The sequence below is a fragment of the Hydractinia symbiolongicarpus genome, chromosome 5 (assembly GCF_029227915.1).
Source record: "Hydractinia symbiolongicarpus strain clone_291-10 chromosome 5, HSymV2.1, whole genome shotgun sequence".
NCBI lineage: Eukaryota > Metazoa > Cnidaria > Hydrozoa > Anthoathecata > Hydractiniidae > Hydractinia > Hydractinia symbiolongicarpus.
This window is the reverse complement of record NC_079879.1, coordinates 30,377,698-30,401,542: the sequence shown is the minus strand read 5'-3', so window position 1 is coordinate 30,401,542 and position 23,845 is coordinate 30,377,698. Positions and strand designations below refer to the sequence as shown.

Below are 23,845 nucleotides of genomic sequence, written 5' to 3'. Positions count from 1 at the left end.
ATGCATAAATCCAACAGGGGGGAGTTTTGATAGATCTTTGATATACTGTCAATATTTATCAGGGTTTCTTTATTATTTTTTGTTTAGGATTGTATCCTTAAATTATAGTCAAGCGATGGTTATTTTTTATGCAGATTTAAACAACATTTAAAAAAGTAAAGAATGCTTCAAAATTCTCTTTCTCGATGTCTTTTGCAATAAAGCAGAAAACAATATGCAGTATTTATATAATGACTCAAGCCTATTATTATTATTATTATTATTATTGTCTATATTCATTTTTTATCTATGCTTAACGTTAAAATATTTAACTCAAATTTTTTATGTTTCAGCCTAAGTTCTTTGTACGTTTATATGAGTGAAATAATTGTTATATTTTATGTCATTTTCACTAAAAATTACAAGTTTGAAGTTTTGTGGTGTTTTAATCTAACATAGTTTACTTCGCACCCAGGGAAATGAAATCCTTAACTGAAGTGGATTACAATTGGGTTTACACTTACATTTTGCAAGATGTCTATTGTTACTCTATTAAGATTATAAACAATGTGTGTACGCAAAGCTTTTTTGTATCTGGTTTTTACGTCATTAATGAAGTTTTCTTTGCAACAAAAGAAACCACATATTATTATGATTGTTGCCGATGATTTGGTACGTACATTTAAGTTTTTAAATTTTTTTTATCAAAATATGCTTGTTTCTACTCATATGTTACACTCTTTTAGGGTTGGAATGATGTGAGTTTTCATGGTTCCCAACAAATCCCTACGCCAAACATAGATAAACTTGCACAAAGTGGAATTATTCTTAACAACTATTATGTTTTACCAATTTGTACACCAACAAGGAGTGCAATTATGACTGGAAGATATCCCATACATACAGGTACAATTTCCATGTAGTATTTCAGGTGGTATATATAACCCTATATATTTTTGTAAGCAGTTTGTTGATTTACTGTTACATGTATATGATTTTACAGTTTCTATAGAAAATTGTTTGGGCTTTTTGAGCTTTAAACTGGCAATGAATTCTTTCTCATCAAAATTATTTCAATGAAAATATGTGTTTTAACTATCTATAAAATAATATGATGCTACACACTTACTTGTATCAACTCCTTTGATATACAAACATTTTGCAGGTATGCAACATGGGGTCATACATGGGCCTAGTCCTTGGGGTGTTGATTTAAACGAGACTTTCTTGCCAGAATTGTTAAAAGCTCAAGGCTATAGCACTCATGCTATTGGCAAAGTAAGTATTATTTTAATCAGAAGATATGACTTAAGATTTCAATGTAATGAAAGTTTGGAGCTCCAACAAAAATTGATTCATTATTATTAGTTATAAATTATCATCAGTATACTGGCTTGTTCCTTTTTTCTAATCTGGTAATGTTTATCTCTTTAGTGGCATCTTGGATTTTTTGCAAAAGAATACACTCCAACATACAGAGGCTTCGATACATTCTACGGATATTACAATGGTAAATCAGATTATTGGGATCACTCGACTGAGTCATTATTTTGGGGATTAGATTTACATAAAAATGAAAAGGTACTCATATTTTTATTAATTAAAAAAATGTAAAATCAGAGAATTTTCTTATTATATTTCTTTTAGCCTTAAAACCTCCTTCTTAGGATATACAAAGTTTAATAATTACACTTGTGCAATATGCAATGCTCTGTAGGGAAACTAAAAGATTTTAAAGGTTACTTGTTGAGCTTACGAAGTTTACTAACAGTCAAACAGATTAAGAATTTTATTAGTTGACAATCTTGAAATACCTTTTGACATGTTGCATATTATATTATGCAGGCTGTATTTAATCAATGGGGAAATTACAGTACAGAAATATTCACTACAGAAGCCGAAACCTGTATAAAAAATCACAACACATCAGAACCTCTCTTTTTGTACTTGGCATACCAAGCTGTGCACAGTGCTAATCAACATGACCCTCTACAAGCTCCTCAAAGTTGGATTGACAAATTCAAACATATAAGCGATGAAAACCGAAGAAAATATGCAGCTATGGTAGCATATATGGATTTTGGTGTGGGCAGAGTAAGCTTTTTCTTTGACTATATGTAGGTGCTAAGTCATGTCAATTTGAAGATGGATTGATAAAGATTTTTCATGCAATCTCACTAAACAGTGTTCATTTACAAGCCACCAACAACACCTAAAATAAATTTTTAGATTAGTATCTGATATGTATGCGAATAGTAGGTTATTCGCATACATATCACATACTAATCTAAAAATATTCCGGAACGAGGCACGAAAGCATGAAGATAACGAAAATCAGGAAATATTCTGGATATTTACTACAACATTTAATAAGGGGCATTTAATTAATGTCAATTTTTAAAATTTACGTTAATTTTGTGCATTGTTGATTTCCTGGAATGAGATATATTTAAAAGGCAACTTCAGATTTCAAAGGACAAGTTTTTTCATAGAGTTACAACATTTGCAGCAAAATTAGCCACACTTTGACTTATTTTGTACTTTTCATGATAACATTGCAACAAATTATTATACTCTTAGGTATATGAAGCGTTACTTCAGAAGGGCATGCTTGAAAATTCAATTATTGTTTTCACAAGTGATAATGGCGGACCTGCAAATGGATTTGATTTAAATTGGGCTAGTAATTTCCCTCTAAGAGGAATTAAACGAACTCTGTATGAAGGTAATATTAAGCTTTGTTATTTCTGAAAGCAATTCATTATGATGTATGTCCTGGAAAAACAGTATCTGCTAAACTCATTGTAATTTTTGTAACCCAGGAGGAGTGCGAGCAGCTGGCTTCATCCATAGTAAACTTCTGAAAAGTCCTGGAAGAGTTTCCATGGATCTAATGCATGTAACTGACTGGCTACCAACATTTGTAAATTTGGCTGGTGGATCTGTCAAGCCTAACAATCCACTTGATGGTGTTAATCAATGGGAAACATTACAGAATATGGTACCATCTTCAAGAAAGGAAGTTCTCTTGAATATGGTAGATAATTCAACAGGTGCCCTGAGAATGGGTGACTGGAAAATATTACTGGAAGTAATGCCTCAAGGTAATTTATTAATAACAATTGCTAAAATAAATTTACACTGTTTTTAGGCATGTTTGCACTATATGAATACACTTGCATAAGTTTTTAAAAAGACCAATGGTGTAAATCATGTTTTAAGCCTGGTACAATTGATTTTATGTTTTAGAACATATTTATGGTAAAATCTCTTATGCAAAATCTGCCATGCATAATAAACCATGACTTTAAGTGCATATCTTAGTAGTAATAAATTCACTTACAACCGTTTCTTTTGTTCTTTTTGTTATTTTAAATCGGTATAGTAATAAGGTGGGTTTTTTTTTGTATTGACTCCTTGTACTCATGCAACTTGACCTGAAGGTTCACATACATTTCCTGTTTAGTCCACTTCTTTTTGATTCCGCTTTGTTCTTACTACTCTTTCATGTTTATTTTTTAAAAAAATAAATTTAAACGTATATATCAAGTATAAACAATGTATAATCTTGTGATTTTATAATGTAAATACAGCATTAATTTGATTAGAAATTTTGCAAATTTTTAAAAATCAAAATTATCTCAAATTAAATATTCTCTTTTTGGATATGTAATATTGCCACCTGTTATAATTATATTTTTCAGTATATTGGCAATGTAAAACCATAAAAATTTGTCTGTTTTACAGGAAAGTATTGGGATGGTTGGTATGCTCCTCCACAGGTCCAAAATAAAGAGTTAGTTGAGAAAATGTTTGTTGATGCATCTGTACAGTGTGGAGAAGTTCCAGAAAATGTAACACACTGTACAAAGGAACATGGATATTGTCTGTTTAACATTAAGGAAGATCCCTGTGAATATCACGACTTGTCAAAGGAATATCCTGACATTTTTAAACAGATGTTATCAAGATTGGATGAATACAGAAAGACCATGGTTCCTCCCCGTAATAAAAACATTGTTGACCCGCTATCGAATCCTAAATTGCATAATGGTGTGTGGCAGCCTTGGGTTAAATTAAGTTAACTTCTCCCCATGTTTTTCTTAAATTTTTTTTTTTATTTTTTTTTAAATCAAATTACATAATCTTTAATGTTTGAATACTAAAGCTTATTTCAGTGCAGCATTATTGTGGCAGCAAAAAAATAACTAGTATGCCATTTTAATTAAATTTAGAACTAATACTGTTCGTATACTTGAACACTTACACGGATACAAATGACATAATAGTTTGAAAACAAAATGTTTTAATTTGTTTCATTCGTTTACTCTCTTGTACCAAAATGTTTAAATTCTAAAATGATCTTCTTCGCATTGTAATATACAATAGTTATTCAGATATATGCATTATTTTCAGTTTACATTAGAACATGTGCATTCAAGAAATTATTATGGATTTAAATGAATCTGAAAAAAGTTTTTACAGAAAGTTTTTCATCTTTATTTTTTACCGTTTTAATGTCAAACCTGTATCTATTTTTAGTAAGTTACTAAAAATAGAAATTTGTAGACTCATGAATTTGGATATATATCAAGTGTAAACACAGTTTTTACTGTTGTAATTATATTAGAGCTAGGTTATATGACAGTTATTAGGAAGCTAGAAAAAAAATTTTAATTTGTTTAATATTAAAACGAGAATAATTTAATTTATAAACCATAGCAATTTTATATGTGACAATCCTGAGATAATTTAATTGTAGAATTTAAAAATAAGTAATATAAAAAGAAATAATTGTGTTTGTGTGTCTCTGACTTTTGCAAAGTTACTATATTTTATTTGTAAAACCCTGCTACATTAGATTCATCAATGACATTACTGAAACATTACACTTTTTTAATTCCCTCTTTCAAATTCCATAGGTCCTTACGGACACTCTGGAACCATTACTGATTATTTTCTTTAAAACTGAGTTAACCCGTTTTAGAAAAAAGGATTTTTTGACGCCATGAAAACCTTAACCTTTTGTCTCTAACTGTGTGTCAAAGCACACGATGATACTGTGCATTATTTTGATCGGGATTTTGGCAAGCCATAATGTTTGAGTTGAATATCTTTTCATCTACCCAAGTAGATTTTTTTACCAGTTAGACAAAAAAATACACTAATTTCAGTATTTTTATTGTAAAGCTCACCCCAACCAAGCTTTACCTTCACTGTTGCGAAAATAGATACAAAGTCAAGCAGAATTGTGGTGTTTTACTTATTTTTTTGTGTAGAAATATGACTAAACATTTATTTTGGATGATTATTGGACTAGTTTTACTAGATGTACGGCTATGTATTCCTCCTCACATTGTTATGATTGTTGCTGATGATTTGGTAAGTGTATTAATGTTTTTATTGAGAAGTCCTGATCCTTTTTTCACGCATACTGTACTTGCCTAAAGATTCCTCTGCTCAAGAAAGCAGACCTTCGAATAACTGCTCACTTTCTCCTGTTTCCCTATTTGTAAAAACAGTAATGGGCAAGACAATAAGTTAAGACCTCCAGACATAACTTATAAGACCCACTTTCTGCCCTGGTTGTATCCAAGTAAATCATCATACATAATAAGTTAACTGCGTATTGAAGTATTACTGTGTTTTTTATAGCAGTAAACATTAAAAAATACCAGCATTGAAAGTATTAATAAGTATGGTATCCTCATTTTTCAGGGATTTAATGATGTGAGTTTTCATGGTTCTAAACAAATCCCTACACCAAACATTGATTATCTTGCAAATAATGGGATTATTCTTAACAACTACTACGTTTTACCAAATTGTTCTCCCACAAGAAGTGCAATTATGACTGGAAGATATCCCATACACACAGGTAATGAACACACCTACTGTTCTATTTTTCATTGGTTTTTTTGTAGTTTTTTATTTGTTTTACAGGTATGCAGTCAGGGACAATATCCGCTGCTAACCCGTGGGGACTTGGTTTGGAAGAAAAATTGTTGCCTCAATATTTGAAAGAAATAGGCTATAAAACACACGCAATTGGAAAGGTTTGTTTCTCCTTTTATAATGTACAGTATCACAAAATATATGTTCATATGACACAGGGGGTATTATGTGAGACTACACCATCAACTATATCACGCAGGGCAAGCTATAAGTTCGAATTTTTGTTTTCAACAGTTTTACTGTTGGAAGCAAAAATTGTTTATTTTAAATATTAAAATTTAAGAAGGGGCCCTTATTTCAAGGGAACCTTATTTCATCAAGGGGAATCGTCTCATGGTGAGTGTGTGATTAACCCAATTTCACAATTTTTGGATTTTAGTGGAATACCCAAATTTTTTTCGGGTTATTTTTGACTTTATTTCATGCAAATTATGTAAAAACCGGAAAATATGTTAAACAACTTTCATTTGACTACTGGAACTAATGTAATTTCAAGCTTAGCAAAAATATATTGGTGCAATTTTGTTCCTTTTATGATATACTATAAGACGGGGAAAGTTTGATGCCATTTGGAAAAGCCTATCAAAAGTTTCCCCCCTCTCTAGGCCTAAAAAAGGCCAGTATATTTAGCATTAAACTCATTTTATTTTTTCATTATTAATTTAGTGGCATCTTGGTTTCTTTGCACGTGATTACACACCATCGCAGAGAGGTTTTGATTCGTTTTATGGGCACTACGGTGGGCATGGAGATTATTGGGACCATTCATTAGCATCAAATGGATATTGGGGATTGGATTTACATAAGGATACACCAACGACAAGCGAAGTAATTTTTGTTAAATTTTTTGATTTTAGTGAGGGTTGTATGTTTTTTAATGGCTTTCATGTTAAAAAGTCAGTTCTGTTTCATGTTAGCATATTTGGACACAATGGGGCAACCACAGCACCAAGCTCTTCTCTATGGAAGCAATTGACAGAATACGATATCACAGTATAGACGAACCAATGTTTCTATATGTGGCTTATCAAGCTGTTCACAGTGCAAACCTTGTGGAAGATCCTTTGCAAGCACCTCAAAGTTGGATTCAAAAATTCAAGCATATAAAAAACATTGGCAGGAGAAAATATGCAGCTATGGTGGCGTATATGGATCACGGTATTGGACAAGTAAGTATCAGTAGGTTTTTCTTACCATATAATCCCATCAACTTTTCTTTAAACAATCTATTCTCACTTGTATTCTTGTGATTACTCAGATTTACAAAGCCCTCAAGAAACGTGGCATGTTGGATAACTCAATTATAATATTTACTTCTGATAATGGTGGACCAGCGAATGGATTGAATAAGAATTGGGCAACAAATTATCCTCTGCGTGGTGCTAAAACTACTGTTTACGAAGGTAGGTTGTCATTTTAATTTTTTTGTCAGTGAAATAATGTGTAGGATAAAGTTGTTTCTCTATTTCATTTCGTTTAAACAGGTGGAGTCAGAGCTGCTGCGTGTGTATACAGCAAGTTCTTAAAACGCCATGGGATAGTATCACATGATTTAATGCATGCCACTGATTGGTTGCCAACTCTACTCTCGCTTGCTGGGTATAACACACAACAACTACAAAATTTGGATGGTGTGGACCAGTGGAACACTTTACAGCGGGGATATCCTTCGCCACGCACAGAAGTACTTGTAAATATCGATCCCTATGTGTATAAGAATGCGGCTTTAATAGTAGGAGACTGGAAATTAGTTAATCAAAGTATGTTTTCATTCTTTTTGTGAACAATCAATGTGGGGCATTCATAAGCTGTGAAAAATTATCTTAAGTAAACATTCTAAACTCTTTTCAGTTCTAGAAGTTCCTTGTGGTTCTAAACTTATTTATTTGATTTTAATTAAAAAGGTAAAGTGTGCGAAAAAAACAAATGTATTATAATTAATGCCATTTACCATTTAGGTCGTTTTTATGACAGTTGGTACCAGCCTCCTGGAAAAAGCCGCAATAACATAAATTCTTTTGTTGCTGGCAACAAATTAAATGATGCAAGAATACACTGTGGTTTAAAGCCAAAATCTCCATCTTATTGTGGTGGAAAGCGTCATCAGCCTTGCTTATTCAATCTTAAAAGTGATCCCTGTGAATACGCTGATGTTTCCAAGAGGTATCCAATTATTTACAAAATTATGCTTACACGGTTGCAGGAACATGTGCAGAAAATGGTACAATCCAGAAGAAATACAAAACGAGATCCTAAATCTAATCCAAAATTAAATAATGGAGTCTGGAAACCATGGAAGAAATTGAAAGAGGAAGAAACTTCATTATTTTCATTATTTAACAAATTCCCATACTCTTTAAAGTGCGAATTGAAAAAAACATGAGGTGTCAATTGAGAATTTTTTACCTTTCTTTGACAATGCTGAAGGTTTTCTCTGCTTTTTATATCTGTATTTATTAAAAACATAATATATTCATATAAAAATATTAATTGATATAAATTTATATCTGTATTTTTATTATTCTTTTTCAGTGTATTTATTCAAAGAAAGTAATTTATACATAAATATAAATTTGATTATGAACTTTCTACCTTTATTTTTTTAATGTATAATTTGATATATTTATTTCTATTTTGATGACTTATAAAATAATTTTAAATGCTGGTTATTTTTAATTTTTTATATGTACTATTTTATATATTCCAACATCAGTTATTTTTATGCTCAGTATGAAATTACTGTTACCTGTCTTAAAAATTTTTTACTATCCAAAAATAATATGTATGCTATTGTGGTGGCATTTGCAGTTTTTTCTGTTAGTAATACATTTTACATTTAGTTAATACATAAATAGAATGAACTTTCTACTTTTTATAGTTTTTCTTTCAATATATATATTTTTCTATATTTTCTTTTCTTTTTATATTTATCATTTATATTATATACTAGTAAAAAAACCCATGTATTCGCCCACTTCATGTATTCTAGTAATCAGGTTTTTGCCTTTCGTACGCAAGCATTGCTATTTTTGTTGTAGTGATTCTACTGCCAATTTTAACAAAAAACAGAATTATTATAGATATAACCTGATATAATAATTACTCCTCCTATATTTTTCATATATTTTAAGTGCTTATAAAACATATTTAAGTGCTGATTATTTTCCATATTTTATATGAACTATAAACTAAAACATGTTGTTTTATTTTGTCCGAACATCCCTTAACCCTATTTGGCCTGGGGTTTTTCAAACATATTATGACCGGGGGTTGGGGGGGTCTGCCCCCACGGTAACTTTTCATAGGCTTGTCCAAACTGAATCAAACTTAGCACACTTATAGTACGTCACAAAAGGAACAAAATGGCAGCAATAAATTTTTGCTTGCGTCAGCACTTTTTCTGTTCAAAAGCTTGAAAATTCCTCAAAATGTCACTATCTGAATTTAATCACCTTAGTTCTACATCGAATTTTTACATTCTGGTTGAAGTTAATGAAAGGTAAATAAAAGTTATTATATAATTTTTTACACGGATGGCATGAAAAATTGCCTGGAAATCCAGTTTTTTACTGATTTTTAGAAAAAATCAGGAAATTGGAATAAGCACGTGTTCAAAACATGCAAAATGATTCTTCTTTTTATTTTTGTGGATTTGAATTCAGAATTTTTTTCAAATATGCTTTTGTACAGTTCATTGTAAGAAATATTTCATTTTTAGATCAAACAAAACAATGTTTCGATATACGATTTTACTATCTGTCTTGCTGGACATGACGCAAAGCTCTCCCCCACATATTGTTATGATAGTAGCTGATGATATGGTTAGTTTGCGTTGGTAAATTTTGTTTAAATAAATTCCATCCTTATATAATATGAGTGATTTTTATTATTTTTTAAGTGTTTAATTTTAAGTCTGTATCCTCATTTTTTAGGGATTTAATGATGTGAGTTTTCATGGTTCTAAACAAATCCCTACACCAAACATTGATTATCTTGCAAATAATGGGATTATACTTAACAACTACTACGTTTTACCCAGTTGTACTCCCACAAGAAGTGCAATTATGACTGGAAGATATCCAATACATACAGGTGAGTAACTTTAATCTTTATTTATAAATTTTTAAATATACTTGTACATGCTTTAGTTGATACTTCTATTATTCTATTTTATTGATATCTTTTTATTTTTAGGTATGCAGTCAGGGACGATATATGCAGCTAATGCATGGGGTGTAGGATTGGAAGAAAAAATGCTACCTCAATATTTGAAAACATTGGGATACAAAACCCATGCTATTGGAAAGGTTTGTCTCTCCTTTTAGAGTGTTTACTGTGATTGTAAAAGCTTTTGTTGAAATATAATGTTTTTTTATGCTGATTTCGTTATTGTTACAAACTTCATATAAACAAACAATCTTTTGTGACTTAATCTTTAAGAAGATGCAGAAAAATTTAATTTATTCTAGTGGCACCTTGGTTTCTTTGCACGCGATTACACACCATCGCGGAGAGGTTTTGATACCTTTTATGGATATTATGGCGGTCAAGCAGATTATTGGGACCATTCATTAGCATCAAACGGATATTGGGGATTGGATTTACATAAGGATACACCCTCGACTAGTAAAGTAGGAGCTTCAAAATGAAAAAGTTATATCTTGTTTCTCGTATTCTGTAAATTTATTAATTTTAATGTAAAAATTTTTAGAATGTGTGGACGCAATGGGGTAATTATAGTAGTAACATGTACTCCCATGAAGCTGTAGATCGCATCAAAGGTCATAATTTGAGCGAACCAATGTTTCTCTATGTGGCATATCAAGCTGTTCACAGTGCTAACCTTGTGGAAGATCCTTTACAAGCGCCTCAAAAATGGATTGATAAGTTCAAACATATCAAACATAATGGCAGACGAAAGTATGCAGCTATGATGGCAGCAATGGATTATGGAATTGGCATGGTAAGATATATAGTAGGCTTTTGTTCAGCGCATCAAATTTCAGAGGGTAGACTTCTTGACTAACTAAGGATGGTTAATCCTTTGGTATGAGGGCAGGAAGTACCTGCAGCAAATTTAAACTTTGCTATTAATATTTTTATGACTAGTTTCTTCTTTAAAAATTAATTTTATAATTCTAATCTGAAATATATCAGATGTGTTAAACCAGTGCCTAGCACTTTCTCAAACACGATTTTGATAGGCAATGTTATTTTCAACGATAGTGAAATTTCTGCATGATGTCATTCAATAAGGGCTGACGTCAGCTAGGGAATAATTATGCCAATTTATACTTGGCTCGTACTACAATTTTTTGTCATAAGTATAACTTATGAACATGCCTGCCATACTTACAAGGGCCAAAAGAAACCCCAATAGTAAATAGGGCAATATAGAAAAATATATATTTCTCTTCATTAAATTTCTTCGTAGTTATCTTTAATAAATATTACATCAAATTTTAATATGTGTCGATTGTTGGCAAACTTTCTGAAAAAATATCTATATGTTATGCTGGGTGATACACTATATATTTTCAACCAGAGCTGAAAAAAAGAAGGAGATGATGAATTTAAAAGCATGCGGAAAACTAAGTGGAAACAGTTTTAAATACTTCTGCTTTGACATTTTTTTTTATTTAGATTTACAAAGCACTGGAAAAGCGTGGCATGTTGGATAACTCAATTATAATATTTACCTCTGATAACGGTGGTCCAGCAAATGGATTGGATATGAATTGGGCAACAAATTATCCCTTGCGTGGTGCAAAAACTACTGTTTACGAGGGTATGTCAAAATCTGGAATAAGAAGTTTAAATTCAGAAGACAAAACTTGTACCAAACATGCAAACAAAGCTCTGTTGTTCTCGTATTTACAAGATTCAATTTCGTTCTCGAAAACATGCCAGACATGACGGTGACGTCCACTTTTTTGACACCTCAACATTTTTATCTAAATTGATATTAGTACCTTTTTAGTTTTACATTAGTTAGCATACATTAGCCAAAGAATTCTAAAAAAAATTAGATTCCAACAAACAACATGTCTGAAATTTTGAACGTCCTCTAATGTCAATATTTTTTAATTTTTTTAAAAAATATAATTCACAAACAATTACAGTTATAAATTATCACCTTCACTATTATCATCAATGAAATAAACGTCTTTATCTTCGGTATCGTCATCGAAAATTTGATTTGTTAGGTTTAATTTTGAATTTTTTGCACTTAAATTAAACCATTCCAAATTAAAACAAATTTGAATTTTGAACCTACAAGAACTTCTTATTTACTTCTGCCGAATCATTCTCACTTTAGGAGGTGTCAAAGCTGCGGCTTGTGTTTACAGCAAGCTTTTTAAAACTCCAGGACAAGTATCACGTGATATGATGCATGCCACTGATTGGTTGCCGACTTTACTATCAGTTGCTGGTTACAACACAACAGATTTGCATTATCTTGATGGAATGAATATGTGGCAAACACTGCAGAAGAAATCCCCTTCACCAAGAAATGAAATACTTGTTAATATTGATCCTCATGTTTATCATAATGCAGCTCTTATTGTAGGGGACTGGAAACTAGTTAACCAAAGTAGGAATATTTCTTTGATTTTGATTCTAAGACAAAGTTTGCACGTTGCAAATAAAAATCATTCTTGAATATAATGTGTGCAGTTAAACTAGAAGGAGTCGCTACAAAAGCAAGTCTTATATTTCATTAAATGAGAACATCAACTTTAGTTTACCTTTAAGGTGCCATTTTGTTTCGCTGTTTTGTTTTGTCAACATGATCTTTCATATGACAAGGTGTTTATAGTATGTGCCAATAAATCTTTTCTGTTTTTAGGTCGTTTTTATGATGGATGGTACCCTCCTCCCGAGGTAGAGAATTCTTATGAAAATAGCCGTTACTCCTTCACTGATGACATGAATGATTATGTAAGGTTCGAAGGAAAAAATGATGCTCGTATTAAATGTGGACATAAACCTTTGAAAGTGTCTTACTGTGGTGGCAAGAAATATCGACCTTGCCTATTTAACCTTAAAGAAGATCCTTGTGAGTACACAGATGTTTCAAAAGATCATCCAATTATTTACAAGAAAATGTTGGATCGATTGCAAGAATACAGAGATGGCATGGTGAAGTCAAGACGAACCACATATCGTGATCCAGAAGCTAATCCTAAATTAAATAATGGTGTGTGGGGTCCTTGGAAGAATTTGTTAGTATGATTGAAACTTGCAGTATCTTGGTAACATGGTAGTCTAATCTACTGTATGATTGTATCGTTTCACGTTGGATGTGTAACACCATGTTGTTTCGCAGTAGATCGCTAAATGTGTAAAATTTTCTTCGAGTTGAAACGTTTTTTTGCCTGTATCGCATTATTTATAGATTTTTTTATTATCATATATTTGTTATTTATTGCTTTTTTGAATTAAACGCATTGTACGGATTAATTAAATTTGTAAATTTACTGTAGGAATTTTTAAATTTAAAATTTGTAAAAACAGTTTTTCTCTATTCAGCATCGTTGCGAATGTAACGTTAATTAGGTCTGTAATTATTGGGCTTCTCCATCCTGACTAGTTGTTTATTTCATACTTAATATTGTATTTAAACTTCTGAAACTATAAACTTCGAAGTATTGTATGATGATAGACTATTTTAATTTAGAAAAAATAGACACAAATAAAAATGGGAGGTATCAGAGCGAGAAAGACTCGGAGAAGAAATACAATCAAAATACTTAAAGGTACAAGAAAAAGAAAGAAGACCATAAACCCTGCTATTGGAGAGTAAGTTTTGCTCTGCTTGTAATTTCGTTACTATTGTTTTAGTGGCAGTCATTGTTGGGTGGTTGTTATGTTTTTTTGTCGTGGTGTTATTGTTGTGGTTGAAGCTTGTACTATTGTGATTGTTATTGTTGTGGTGGTGGTTGTTGTTGTCGTTGTTTCTTTGTATTGTTCTGGTGGTGGTTGCTTTTGTGGTGGTGGTTGTTATTGTTGTGGTGGTGTTTGTTGTTGTTGTGGTTGTTGTTATTGCGGTGGTGATAGTTCTTATTGTTGTGGTGGTTGTTTTTATTGTCGTGGTGTTGGTTGTTATTGTTGTGGTGGTGTTTGTTGTTGTTGTGGTTGTTGTTATTGCGGTGGTGATGGTTCTTATTGTTGTAGTGGTTGTTCTTATTGTCGTGGTGTTGGTTGTTATTTTTGTGGTGATGGTTCTTATTGTTGTGGTGATGTTTGTTATTGTTGTGGTGATGGTTCTTATTGTTTTGGTGATGGTTCTTATTGTTGTGGTGATGGTTGTTATTGTTGTGGTGATGGTTCTTATTGTTGTGGTGATAGTTCTTATTGTTGTGGTGATGGTTCTTATTGTTTTGGTGGTTATTGTTGTTGTGGTGATAGTTCTTATTGTTGTGGTGATGGTTCTTATTGTTTTGGTGGTTATTGTTGTTGTGGTTGTTTTTGCTGTGGTGGTTGATATAGCTCTTTTAATAGCACTGTTATGATTGTTGTTGCGGTTTTATTAGCGCTGTTGATTTTTATTTCTTTAGTGCTGATTTAAAGAAACATTGGGACAATACGAAGACTTTGCAGCAGAATTTAAAAGGTCTTGGCTTGGCTTACGATTCAAATGAAGTTTTAAGAATCCCAAAAAATAAAAAGATTACTAGAAAAGATGTAGGTCTTTGTTTATCCGCCTGTTTTTCTGTTTGTTAATTTGTTTCTTGTTTTCTGAGTGCGTGCTTGTTGTTTGATTTGTATTTGTGTTGTTTAGATTCTGAAGGAAGATAGAGAAGGTGCAAGCATGGAAGTTGAGAAACCAATCATCGTAAACACGGCCGTCATTGAAGGTACATTCCACATTTAATTCCTAGATGGATTGTTTCTTCTGGAGTAACACATCCAATGTCCACCTTTCTGTGAATGGTAATGATTAGACTTGTTTCGTTTATAAAAAAAACTTTTGTTTTTTTCAGCATTTGAAAAAAAGGCTGCGAATGGAAAAAAATTGGAACGACACATTTCTCCAGGAGAGGCGAAGTTTTTATTGGAATTGATGAAAGCACATGGTAGTAACTATAAGGTATGTTTTTAAATATGATGAAGTGGGCGCATGTGATATTCTATTTTACTTTCACTTTTCACTGACGTGTGTCAATACCATCAAATGTAACTCTCCCTTTTTGGTTTTAAGGATGCTTTATATTCTCCATTTTGGTAAAAACTAACACGGTCTTTAAACTAAAATTGTTCTAAAAGTGAAAATTGCTCTGTTTTCAAGAATAATTAGCTCGGCAGACAAGAAACTAAGTCAAATATGATGACGCACCTATTTTCACTCCAAATCCTGCTAAGGATTAATTATGCTAATAATCCGTGTTTACAATTGCTTTTCACTTTTAATTTTTTTTGCGTGATTTTTTTTGGCAGGCGATGTCTAAAGACAAACGCAACACGTATCAACACACGCCCAAACAACTACGGCGCAAATGTGAAGGACTTCTAAATTCATCATTATTACCGAAATATCAAGAATTGTTCCCAGACTTGCAAGCTGAAGAAACAATGGATACGTTATAAAAAAACACTGATATTTCAGATGAACAAAATGTACAACCGTTATTGGTCAGATGTTAATAGATGCTTTGTGATGTTTAAAAACTGCATGCAGTCAGCCCTTTGATGAAGTATTGTTTTGAGTCTGTTGAAGTGTTGATTTTTTAACATCTTGTCTTAATTCTTTCGTTTAATAGCCATTAAACGAAAGAATTTTATTTAAAATGTTACCTTCAGGAAAGAAATGGTTTGTGAAGAAATAAATGCGGATAAACATTTTTTATTAAAATTAAAGATTGCGAATTAGTAACTAAAATCAAATAGCTATTGATTTGCTTTTATCTGATGTCTGAAGTTAAATTTATAGAAAATTTCAATCAAAAACGAGATTAACATAAATTAAAATGCAAAATATAGGATTGTGAACGTCGGAAATTTAAGACTTTAGGTTTGCAGATACAAGGTACAATCATTTATTCCGCATTCATTTCTTGATGTTAATTCATTCCAGAGTGTCTCCAAAAAAGAAGATAGTAGTGCCGCAGGAACCGTGGTGAAGGCGGTGGATGCCCCAATCATTTTGTAAAAAAAAATATTGTTTTCTCCTCACTCTAACCCATAACAGTAAAGAGTGAGTGTGTTAATAAAGATAAATTTGAATAAGAAAACAAGATACTGCACTGGGATTTAAACCATAAAATATTTCCACGATAGTCGTCTGTTATCGCTTCAAATTTTATTGACGACAAAAAGAATGCCCGTAGAAAAACTTTGATACGAAATATTGCTTGTTTGGAAATATCGTATAAGGTAGCGGATACTGAAACGAAGTTTTGCCGTAAAAGTTTTATTTTTACGCGCAGAGCCATTTTTGGAAAAATTCGTAATTTATCTTTCTCAATTTTACTCGCGTGTCCAACATCTTTTGTATTTTATTTCTCTCTAATGATTAATGCGCAGCCTATAAAAAACATAAAAACTATTAATTGGGAATACAGTTCAACTCATGTAATTCGGATCTCCAAGGGGATTCAAAATTTGTTCGAATTACATGAGTTACGAATTATAGGAGTTTTTCAGCCGAATTTTTGTGGGGAAGTGTTAACGGGCGCTATTAATAATCAATGTTGTAACATCCTATGGAATAAAAGGGCGCGTAGTATTTGAGAAATAAGTTGCTATTTTCATGTAAAACAAGTGTTACAAATTTTAATTATCAATTTTTCTCAATAAAGTCCATGATTTTGCTCTGTTTTCTATTAAAGGGGCTACGGAACGGCTGTTGGTTTTCGACTTTAGTGACTTACACGAAAGTCGAGCTACAGACGGCGAAAAACAAAAATTGCTATTTTTCCGGCATGTATGTAATTTACAGACTCGCGCATATAGATTATCTAGAATTTTTATCTTCTCCGCCCTTGGTCATGTTTTCATCCAGAATAAGTCTTGCTGAAATATTTCTTTGTAAAATATTTTTCGGAAAAAAATATTGAACCAGCGAGCAAAATGCGCTGGTCTGTTCATTGCGCAAAACGCGTTTGCCGGATTTTTAATATGTGAGCGGGATATACGGATTGTGAGCATTTTAACCGGTTCGTAGCCCCTTTAATCAATTATCTATGTTCGAATTTCACGAGAAAGTTCGATTATTGGAAAAGTTCGAATTTCATTGAAACGGTCGATTGTTGAAAAATTTGAGTTTTGGAACTTTGAACGTATGAAAATTTTTAAAATTCGAATTACGTGATCAATATTTGCCCACGGGACCAAGAAAACTCGTCATTTAAATGATATTTCGAATTACATGAGTTCGAATAATGGGAGTTTTCTTATAAGAGAATTTTAGAGGAAACTCGAACGGGACCGGAGAACTCGTTCGATTTATATGATTATTCGAATTACATGAGTTCGAATTATAGGAGTTCAACTGTACTTGTAAAAAATTTTATGGAGGAATACGAGACTAAAATTAAAGAGAAGAAAAGGGAACAGGAGAAGAAGATTAAAAAGAAGAAGAAGAAATAGCTAGCTTTTTTTTTCTTTTTATTTATACGTATCTTGCTTTTACATAATATTCTTTTTATTCGCACATGTTAATTTATTAACGCGCATTCAAGCTCTATAATTTTTATAATTTATTTTCTTTCAATTTTCTACCCGTGACGGTCAAAATAATTACTTTTACCTGCATCTAGAATGACACAAATTTTTGCCGTTTTGATTGATTTGATAGCAGCGAAAATACCATTGTTAAACGCTCCGAAATAACGGCTCAGAGGACAAGAGACGAGAATGGTAGCTAATTTCATGCCACATTAGCGTAAGAAAATCGAGAAGAAAGCGTTGGGAACATGCGCATTAATAATTTCTATTCTTCCTTCTGAGTTTATTTTCTTTTTCGGCTTGTTTGAAGAGTGAATGATTAATTCACTTTGATCGAAATTGTTTAATTTTGCAAATTCCCCTAAAACTACGCTCTTTTCACAATCTCAGGTAGTAACAGATAAAATTCAATACACGACAACTGATGTTCCTTTTTCTCGTTTGTTGTCGTGGGAAAAAATGCCGTTGCCAATTGTTGACTATTTTATTCTCGCCTATCCCGCTTGAATAAAATAACCAACCTTTCCTAATTATTCGCGATGGCAAACTCTGCAAAGAGAGAAGAGGGGGAGGGGTGTAATTACAGTACCGGTATCAAAGGAGGGCAAGAATCCGTCGCCTTGATTTTGTTAAATATGCAAAAAAAATACTTGACGATCAATTAACCCTTCCCATCCTTTTATTGGGGGGTAGGCGAAAAAATTGAATTTGCGAAACGAAAGTAAAAAAGCTGCCACCTATAAAAGAATGTTATTCATAAGGTGTCGGTTCACAAAATTTCTTTGGCCAGCAGATGCTGCAATGAGTTCGTTGCCTCAAAAAAAACTAGGAAAAAAAAGTTTCAAATAGGAAGCCTTAAGGTCCTGAATCCGAAATAGCTTTTCTAACCATTATTATTTCGAAGTGTTCTGTTTGTTCTCAGCGTAGTACAGCTGTGAGACTCCTCAACCTCTTTCCCAGGGCAACTTGTATCTCTTTTGACTTCTGACATCGCTGTCCCGATATGCTCTGGGGACGAGGTTCACGTCTTTGCTTTTCCGAAAAATAGACTGCAGTATCTAAGAGTAGGCGGATGGTGGTGCAACTTATTCTACGATGTTGATATTTTAAAATTTCACAAGCATGGCCAAAAGTATTCAAAATCGTATAGTAATAAATGCAGACGTAGCAAAATATAAAAAAGATGATGTAAAACAAATAAAGAAATACGTTGTAGTTCTGGATGCTTCCCCGACACAATAGCATTAGCTCACCTAGTAATTATATTCGTGCTTGTAAACAATGCTTTTTCAAAAGTAACAGAGACAACGGTTAATAAAAGCCATGGCCGTAAATATAACAACAAACTTCTAGATAATTCGGATCATGTTCTGATGCACAATTTTAACTTTTTCAGCAAAATCTTTTAATGACAAAGCATATTTTTTCTCTCTTAAATATAAGATTGCAGCAGTTGTAGCAACATTCAACAAATTTGTTTTATCGAGGACGTGAAAAATTAAAGGAAAGAAAATGGCTCTTTTATCTGTAAAAGTTTTTTACGTAGAGAATAAGTCAACGAAAGAAATTCGAAAGTTCAGTGTTGATGGAGACGTTTATGAGAATTTTGAATATCTTATGGCAAAAATTCGACAAGTATTTCCTGATTTACTGAGAAAAGACTTAGAATTATTCTGGAAAGGTAAGACGTTATGCTATCTGTTTGAGGGAGGGAATGTTTAAATAAGCAAGGCAAATTTGAATGGACCTGCTGCTTCATATCTTTTTCAGACGAGTGTTTTCTCGATTTTTGTTTTTCTCGCAAGGGTAGTAGAACCTCACCAGATTTTATTTTGATAGATGGACTAATTTACATTAAGCATATCTTTGCTACTTTTTTTCAGTCTAAAACCTAACCAGTGAATCATTCCAGGTCCCCAACAGTTGTGGCTATTTGTGACACATGTTAGGTTTTAATTATTTTTTTTCAATTATTCAATTTTTTAAAATAAGCCACAACAGGACGTTTTAACCCAGAGCGAAAAAAAAGTGATGAAATTCTACCGTACTCTACCTAGCATAAAAATAGGGAATAAAAGCTAGTTAACGCAAAAAGCTCATCTGTATTATTATATGCATAAAACATGCCAATTTGATCCACAAAGGCGGTAAATGGCACAAAATAATTATATATACCATTTTGTTATTTAGCTGCAAAAGTAATGAAAGCTAATTAAAATTAGACAATCTGGAAATATGCATATTTTTTACAAAACCTTATTTTTACAAAACCTTACCCCAAACCCCAATTTGAAAATGTTGTTTGTGGATCCTGAGGGTCTCCGACAGTGAGAAAGAGGAAATGCTTTTTAGAACACAAATTTGTGCTTCATGCATCCCAATATATATACTAAGTGTAATATAGTAAGTAAAGGAATCAATTTGTAAATTTAAATCTCAAAAATAAACTTCCTATTTTTTGTTTTATGTTTTAGTTTTTTGTATGTTTATAATTTTTTATTATTATATATACATTCAGATGATGAAGAAGACTATATCTCTATTTCTTCAAATGAGGAGTTAATACAAGCCATTCATGCTCTACCTGAAAGGGCATCTTGCCTGAAGCTCTTTGTCAAAGGTATAAATACTTGATATTTCGTACATTTTTCTTGGTTAAATGCTTTTTCCCACCTCAGAGCAGAAATATTTGTACATATAGTTGCCAAGTTTAGAGTAAGTAATAGAGAGGAACATAGAGTAAATAAGACAATCATTCTTCCTCTAATATCTTCAATGCCACCAACAATAAGTAGTATTGTAAATGAATATACATGATACCCTCTTTTTGTAAGATTAATGAAATTTTTCTTAATTCTGAAGAAGAAACACAAATAGTGATTGTAAAAATCATTTCCTACATTAATTTTTTTAATCATTTAATTTTTTTTCTTTTATAGTAAAGCAACTTGACAAAGAAAAAACAAATATAAATGAAAAACACCCTGGTGTAGTATGTGACGAATGTAATTTAGAAATTAAGGGCATTAGATACAAATGCTTAGCTTGTTTTGATTATGACATTTGCTCTTCCTGTGAAGCTAAAGGTCTACATCCTGATGAGCACGAATTGTTATGCATAAAGAAGCCAAGGTCATCTTCATCCTACTTTGTTATGAGACCTGGTTTTCCAGGAGGTGCATTCAGAGGCAGAGGTGGACCTGGTGGCTGTAGGGGAGGACCATTTGGTCAACAAGGAGGAGCTTTCAAGGGGCGAGGAGGTGCTTTTGGTGGACGAGGTGGGCCATTTTGTGGACGAGGAGGGCCATTTGGTGGACGAGGTGGGTTATTTGGTGGACGAGAAGGGCCATTTGGCGGACAAGGAAGGCCAAGTGGCAGATGTGGAGGATCATGTGGCAGGCAAGGGGGAGCTTGTAATGGAAAACGACCATTTGGTGGGGAAGGAAAACCGTGGTTTGGACATGGACACTGGGGTTGCCATGGAATGGGTATGTTTGGTAATGGTGCAGATGGGCACTGCGTTGAAGGTGCTGATTCAAATGAAAATAAAGATTCATTTAAAGGTAATCCTTGTTGGGGACCAGACTGCAAAAGTCAGTTTGAGGAAATACTTAAAAATTTGGCTACCATGTTTGGTTTTGATCCAGAAGTTGCATTCAGTCAGTTTAACTCCATCTTTAAAAACTGTGAAGAGGAACATGACAATGAAAAAGGAAATGATGAATCTCAACAGCAATTTGAGAAGGTCCTTGCTCACATTGCCCAAAGTTTTGGATTAGACGTTGAAGTTTTAAAGCAAACAGCACAATCAATGTTGTCAAATTTGTTTCCAGTGCAAGAAAACAATGAATGTCCACAGAATGATGACAACAAAGAAACAAATAGTGGCGAAGAAAAGAAAACAGAAGAGACATCTGGCAATGAAGACGTGATGGAGACGGAAGTGGAACACACAACTGAGGAGGCCAGTGGTGACGCCGAATCTCAGGAAATGGTTAGTAGGCCTAATATATATTTTGGGACACAACAATGTAGAAGAAAGACGCGTCTACAATACTTTTATGTGTAACTATTTTTTACACATAGATACTTTTCAGTAACTAATTTTAATGCTTAAATTTGACAATTAAGTTATTGCATTTTTATGTACAGCCCTTACCACAAAAGTCTGAAGACTTTATTGTCGTGGAAAGTAAGCCAGCTAAGGAAAACAAGCCAGCTGAGGAAAGTTTAACAGAAAATCAAAAGTACGAACTGCGACTGGGAAAAGCAATTCGTCAAATGGAAGCCATGGGGTTTGACAATGATGGTGGATGGTTACGTCAGCTGTTGGTTTCTAAGGATCTCAGCATCGGAAGAGTTCTGGATGCTTTAAATCCATCTATGTAAACACGGAGCCAGCTAAATATAAACAAAATGCAATGATTTAGCCTTATTTAAAAGTTTTACTATTTTTAATGTTTAAATATTGATGTGCTTTTCGATTCCCGTGCTTTTTTTTTTTTGAGTGATTGAGTTGTTGTTTTTTTATCTTGTCTCTTTTTAATACAGTATAATACAGTATAAAATATGAAGGTTATAATGTTCAAGGGTTTTTCCTGCCTAAAAAGTATGCCATTGCCATAAATAGTAGAGCAATTGTCATTTATTGTTGGTGTAGTGTGTTTTGTAGCGATATATATGTTACGTAGATAAAAATAAAAAATAAAAAAAATAAAAAAAAGTTTAAAATATGAAAAATGTAAAAAAATTACGTATACAGTAGTACTGTAAATCATTTATTTGAAAATAAAATTTCTTGTACTTTATTTTAGTTTCTTTATCTTACCCTCCCAATCCCCTGTCAGTGAGGAAAGAAACAAGACGATAACAACGGACGATAACACATTGTACGCATGCGATTCAACCATTAAAAACGTTCTTCTTTAGCTAAATTCTGACATTTCTTGTGTTATGAGCTGGTTTAGAATCATTTCTAAAACCAACTCATAACACAAGATGGTTGTATAACCTGATAAACTTCAGGTAATGTTTTGGGGGATTAGAGATAGTCAAAATATATTTGTAGATAATGTTTCTATTTTTAGCTCTGCCACTGTCTGCTAGGTGTGAGTATTGATAAAAAGTTGACTTTCCAACCTTAAGTACACGATATTTGTTAGAGGGCAAATAACAAGATTTAAGCGCTTTACGAATACGACCGTATCTTGATTTAGCTAAAGCTGAATTGATTTACAATTCTTATATTGTTTCATGCTTTAACTACTGCCCAGTAAATTTGGATGTTTTGTAGCAGAGGTTAGAGTTTGGCTGTCTACATGAAATTTTCAGCGACTTATGAGGATCTTCTAATTGTTAGTAATCAATCAGAAAAACCTGTCTTCTCATGACTAAAGTATTTAAGTACTTAAAGAGGCTCAATCCGGAATTGATGAGGAAATATTTTATAAATAAAAAGATTCCCTCATGCATTTCGTTTTGATGATCATTTATCTCTCCCATCAAGACATAATACCGGATTACATGATTTAATATTCAGAGCCTGTCTGCTTTGAGGTTTTTAAGTCTGGCATAAACAATATAGACATCCCCTATCACGAAAATATGGCGTAAGGACTTGGTACTATGATGATCATTTATCTCTCCCATCAAGACATAATACCGGATTACATGATTTAATATTCAGAGCCTGTCTGCTTTGAGGTTTTTAAGTCTGGCATAAACAATATAGACATCCCCTATCACGAAAATATGGCGTAAGGACTTGGTACTATGATCCCGCCTAAAACATTAGACAATAGATATACATATTATTGAAGTGTTACTAAATCTACAATCATCAACATTTAAAATTCTAGCTTTGAATGTAATTTTAAATTGCATACGGTGAAAAACAACACCAAGTTAGCACAAGGAATACAAAGAAGATGTATAGATTATTATAAGAATCAATATCTTCGCTTCAGAAATTAAAAGCATTCACTTGAAACGGTGCGTCCATATGGTTTACATCATTGTTGCTGAAGGAATATGGATTTACATAAATTAAATAATTTTTGGATGCTCTATATTTTCGCTTTTGGCTTTCCTCTTCAAAAACTTCCAACAACAATTGTATATGGCGCACTATTAAACGTTGCACCGTTGCAAATGCAATCACATGGTCCGTAGGGTGGTTTCATCATTAGTCACCATAATGAGGTACGAAATTTCACTGCAAAACTACTAAATGAGATCTGTC

At 32.5% G+C, this 23,845-nt stretch overlaps 5 protein-coding genes across 6 annotated transcripts; all 5 read left to right on the top strand.

Moving 5' to 3' along the window:
• Nucleotides 1–400: 400 nt before the first annotated feature.
• Nucleotides 401–4,117, top strand: LOC130645860 (arylsulfatase B-like). The gene is made up of 8 exons (XM_057451977.1): nucleotides 401–651; nucleotides 726–885; nucleotides 1,145–1,257; nucleotides 1,414–1,560; nucleotides 1,825–2,073; nucleotides 2,560–2,704; nucleotides 2,802–3,083; nucleotides 3,727–4,117. Exons 1-8 carry the CDS (start codon nucleotides 547–549, stop codon nucleotides 4,062–4,064), a joined length of 1,539 nt encoding a protein of 512 aa, XP_057307960.1. The 5' UTR covers nucleotides 401–546; the 3' UTR covers nucleotides 4,065–4,117.
• Nucleotides 4,118–5,236: 1,119 nt separating this feature from the next.
• On the top strand, nucleotides 5,237–9,012 carry LOC130645857 (arylsulfatase J-like). Of its 2 annotated transcripts, XM_057451973.1 has the most exons (8): nucleotides 5,237–5,361; nucleotides 5,698–5,857; nucleotides 5,923–6,035; nucleotides 6,601–6,762; nucleotides 6,852–7,103; nucleotides 7,193–7,337; nucleotides 7,419–7,694; nucleotides 7,893–9,010. In XM_057451973.1, the coding sequence occupies exons 1-8, from the start codon at nucleotides 5,263–5,265 to the stop codon at nucleotides 8,315–8,317; spliced, it is 1,632 nt and encodes a 543-aa protein (XP_057307956.1). In that variant the 5' UTR covers nucleotides 5,237–5,262; the 3' UTR covers nucleotides 8,318–9,010. The 2 variants fall into 2 exon arrangements, with proteins under 2 accessions (XP_057307956.1, XP_057307957.1); XM_057451974.1 differs by lacking the exon at nucleotides 5,237–5,361 and having other exon boundaries at nucleotides 5,726–5,857; nucleotides 5,904–6,035; nucleotides 7,893–9,012.
• Nucleotides 9,013–9,605: 593 nt separating this feature from the next.
• Nucleotides 9,606–13,524, top strand: LOC130645858 (arylsulfatase J-like). The gene is made up of 8 exons (XM_057451975.1): nucleotides 9,606–9,755; nucleotides 9,867–10,026; nucleotides 10,129–10,241; nucleotides 10,404–10,565; nucleotides 10,646–10,897; nucleotides 11,578–11,722; nucleotides 12,254–12,529; nucleotides 12,785–13,524. The coding sequence occupies exons 1-8, from the start codon at nucleotides 9,666–9,668 to the stop codon at nucleotides 13,168–13,170; spliced, it is 1,584 nt and encodes a 527-aa protein (XP_057307958.1). The 5' UTR covers nucleotides 9,606–9,665; the 3' UTR covers nucleotides 13,171–13,524.
• Nucleotides 13,525–13,579: 55 nt separating this feature from the next.
• On the top strand, nucleotides 13,580–15,654 carry LOC130645863 (nucleolar protein 16-like). Its single transcript, XM_057451987.1, has 5 exons — nucleotides 13,580–13,737; nucleotides 14,496–14,622; nucleotides 14,720–14,795; nucleotides 14,922–15,028; nucleotides 15,376–15,654. The coding sequence occupies exons 1-5, from the start codon at nucleotides 13,637–13,639 to the stop codon at nucleotides 15,523–15,525; spliced, it is 561 nt and encodes a 186-aa protein (XP_057307970.1). The 5' UTR covers nucleotides 13,580–13,636; the 3' UTR covers nucleotides 15,526–15,654.
• A 3,372-nt stretch (nucleotides 15,655–19,026) lies between these two features.
• On the top strand, nucleotides 19,027–22,412 carry LOC130645859 (keratin, type II cytoskeletal 1-like). Its single transcript, XM_057451976.1, has 4 exons — nucleotides 19,027–19,285; nucleotides 20,123–20,224; nucleotides 20,544–21,598; nucleotides 21,757–22,412. The coding sequence occupies exons 1-4, from the start codon at nucleotides 19,117–19,119 to the stop codon at nucleotides 21,991–21,993; spliced, it is 1,563 nt and encodes a 520-aa protein (XP_057307959.1). The 5' UTR covers nucleotides 19,027–19,116; the 3' UTR covers nucleotides 21,994–22,412.
• The last annotated feature ends 1,433 nt before the right edge of the window (nucleotides 22,413–23,845 follow it).

Excerpts from the sequence above, each read along its gene's own strand:
- LOC130645860 (XM_057451977.1), top strand. The coding sequence starts at position 547 with ATGTGTGTACGCAAAGCTTTTTTGTATCTGGTTTTTACGTCATTAATG. Across the intron at positions 1,561-1,824 it reads ATTTACATAAAAATGAAAAG|GCTGTATTTAATCAATGGGG; the intron begins GTACTCATATTT and ends TATATTATGCAG. Across the intron at positions 3,084-3,726 it reads ACTGGAAGTAATGCCTCAAG|GAAAGTATTGGGATGGTTGG; the intron begins GTAATTTATTAA and ends TCTGTTTTACAG.
- LOC130645857 (XM_057451973.1), top strand. The coding sequence starts at position 5,263 with ATGACTAAACATTTATTTTGGATGATTATTGGACTAGTTTTACTAGAT. Across the intron at positions 5,362-5,697 it reads TGATTGTTGCTGATGATTTG|GGATTTAATGATGTGAGTTT; the intron begins GTAAGTGTATTA and ends CTCATTTTTCAG. Across the intron at positions 6,036-6,600 it reads AAACACACGCAATTGGAAAG|TGGCATCTTGGTTTCTTTGC; the intron begins GTTTGTTTCTCC and ends TTATTAATTTAG.
- LOC130645858 (XM_057451975.1), top strand. The coding sequence starts at position 9,666 with ATGTTTCGATATACGATTTTACTATCTGTCTTGCTGGACATGACGCAA. Across the intron at positions 10,027-10,128 it reads AAGATATCCAATACATACAG|GTATGCAGTCAGGGACGATA; the intron begins GTGAGTAACTTT and ends TTTTATTTTTAG. Across the intron at positions 12,530-12,784 it reads CTGGAAACTAGTTAACCAAA|GTCGTTTTTATGATGGATGG; the intron begins GTAGGAATATTT and ends TTCTGTTTTTAG.
- LOC130645863 (XM_057451987.1), top strand. The coding sequence starts at position 13,637 with ATGGGAGGTATCAGAGCGAGAAAGACTCGGAGAAGAAATACAATCAAA. Across the intron at positions 14,796-14,921 it reads AAACACGGCCGTCATTGAAG|CATTTGAAAAAAAGGCTGCG; the intron begins GTACATTCCACA and ends TGTTTTTTTCAG. Across the intron at positions 15,029-15,375 it reads CACATGGTAGTAACTATAAG|GCGATGTCTAAAGACAAACG; the intron begins GTATGTTTTTAA and ends TTTTTTTGGCAG.
- LOC130645859 (XM_057451976.1), top strand. The coding sequence starts at position 19,117 with ATGGCTCTTTTATCTGTAAAAGTTTTTTACGTAGAGAATAAGTCAACG. Across the intron at positions 20,225-20,543 it reads CCTGAAGCTCTTTGTCAAAG|TAAAGCAACTTGACAAAGAA; the intron begins GTATAAATACTT and ends TTTCTTTTATAG. Across the intron at positions 21,599-21,756 it reads ACGCCGAATCTCAGGAAATG|CCCTTACCACAAAAGTCTGA; the intron begins GTTAGTAGGCCT and ends TTTTATGTACAG.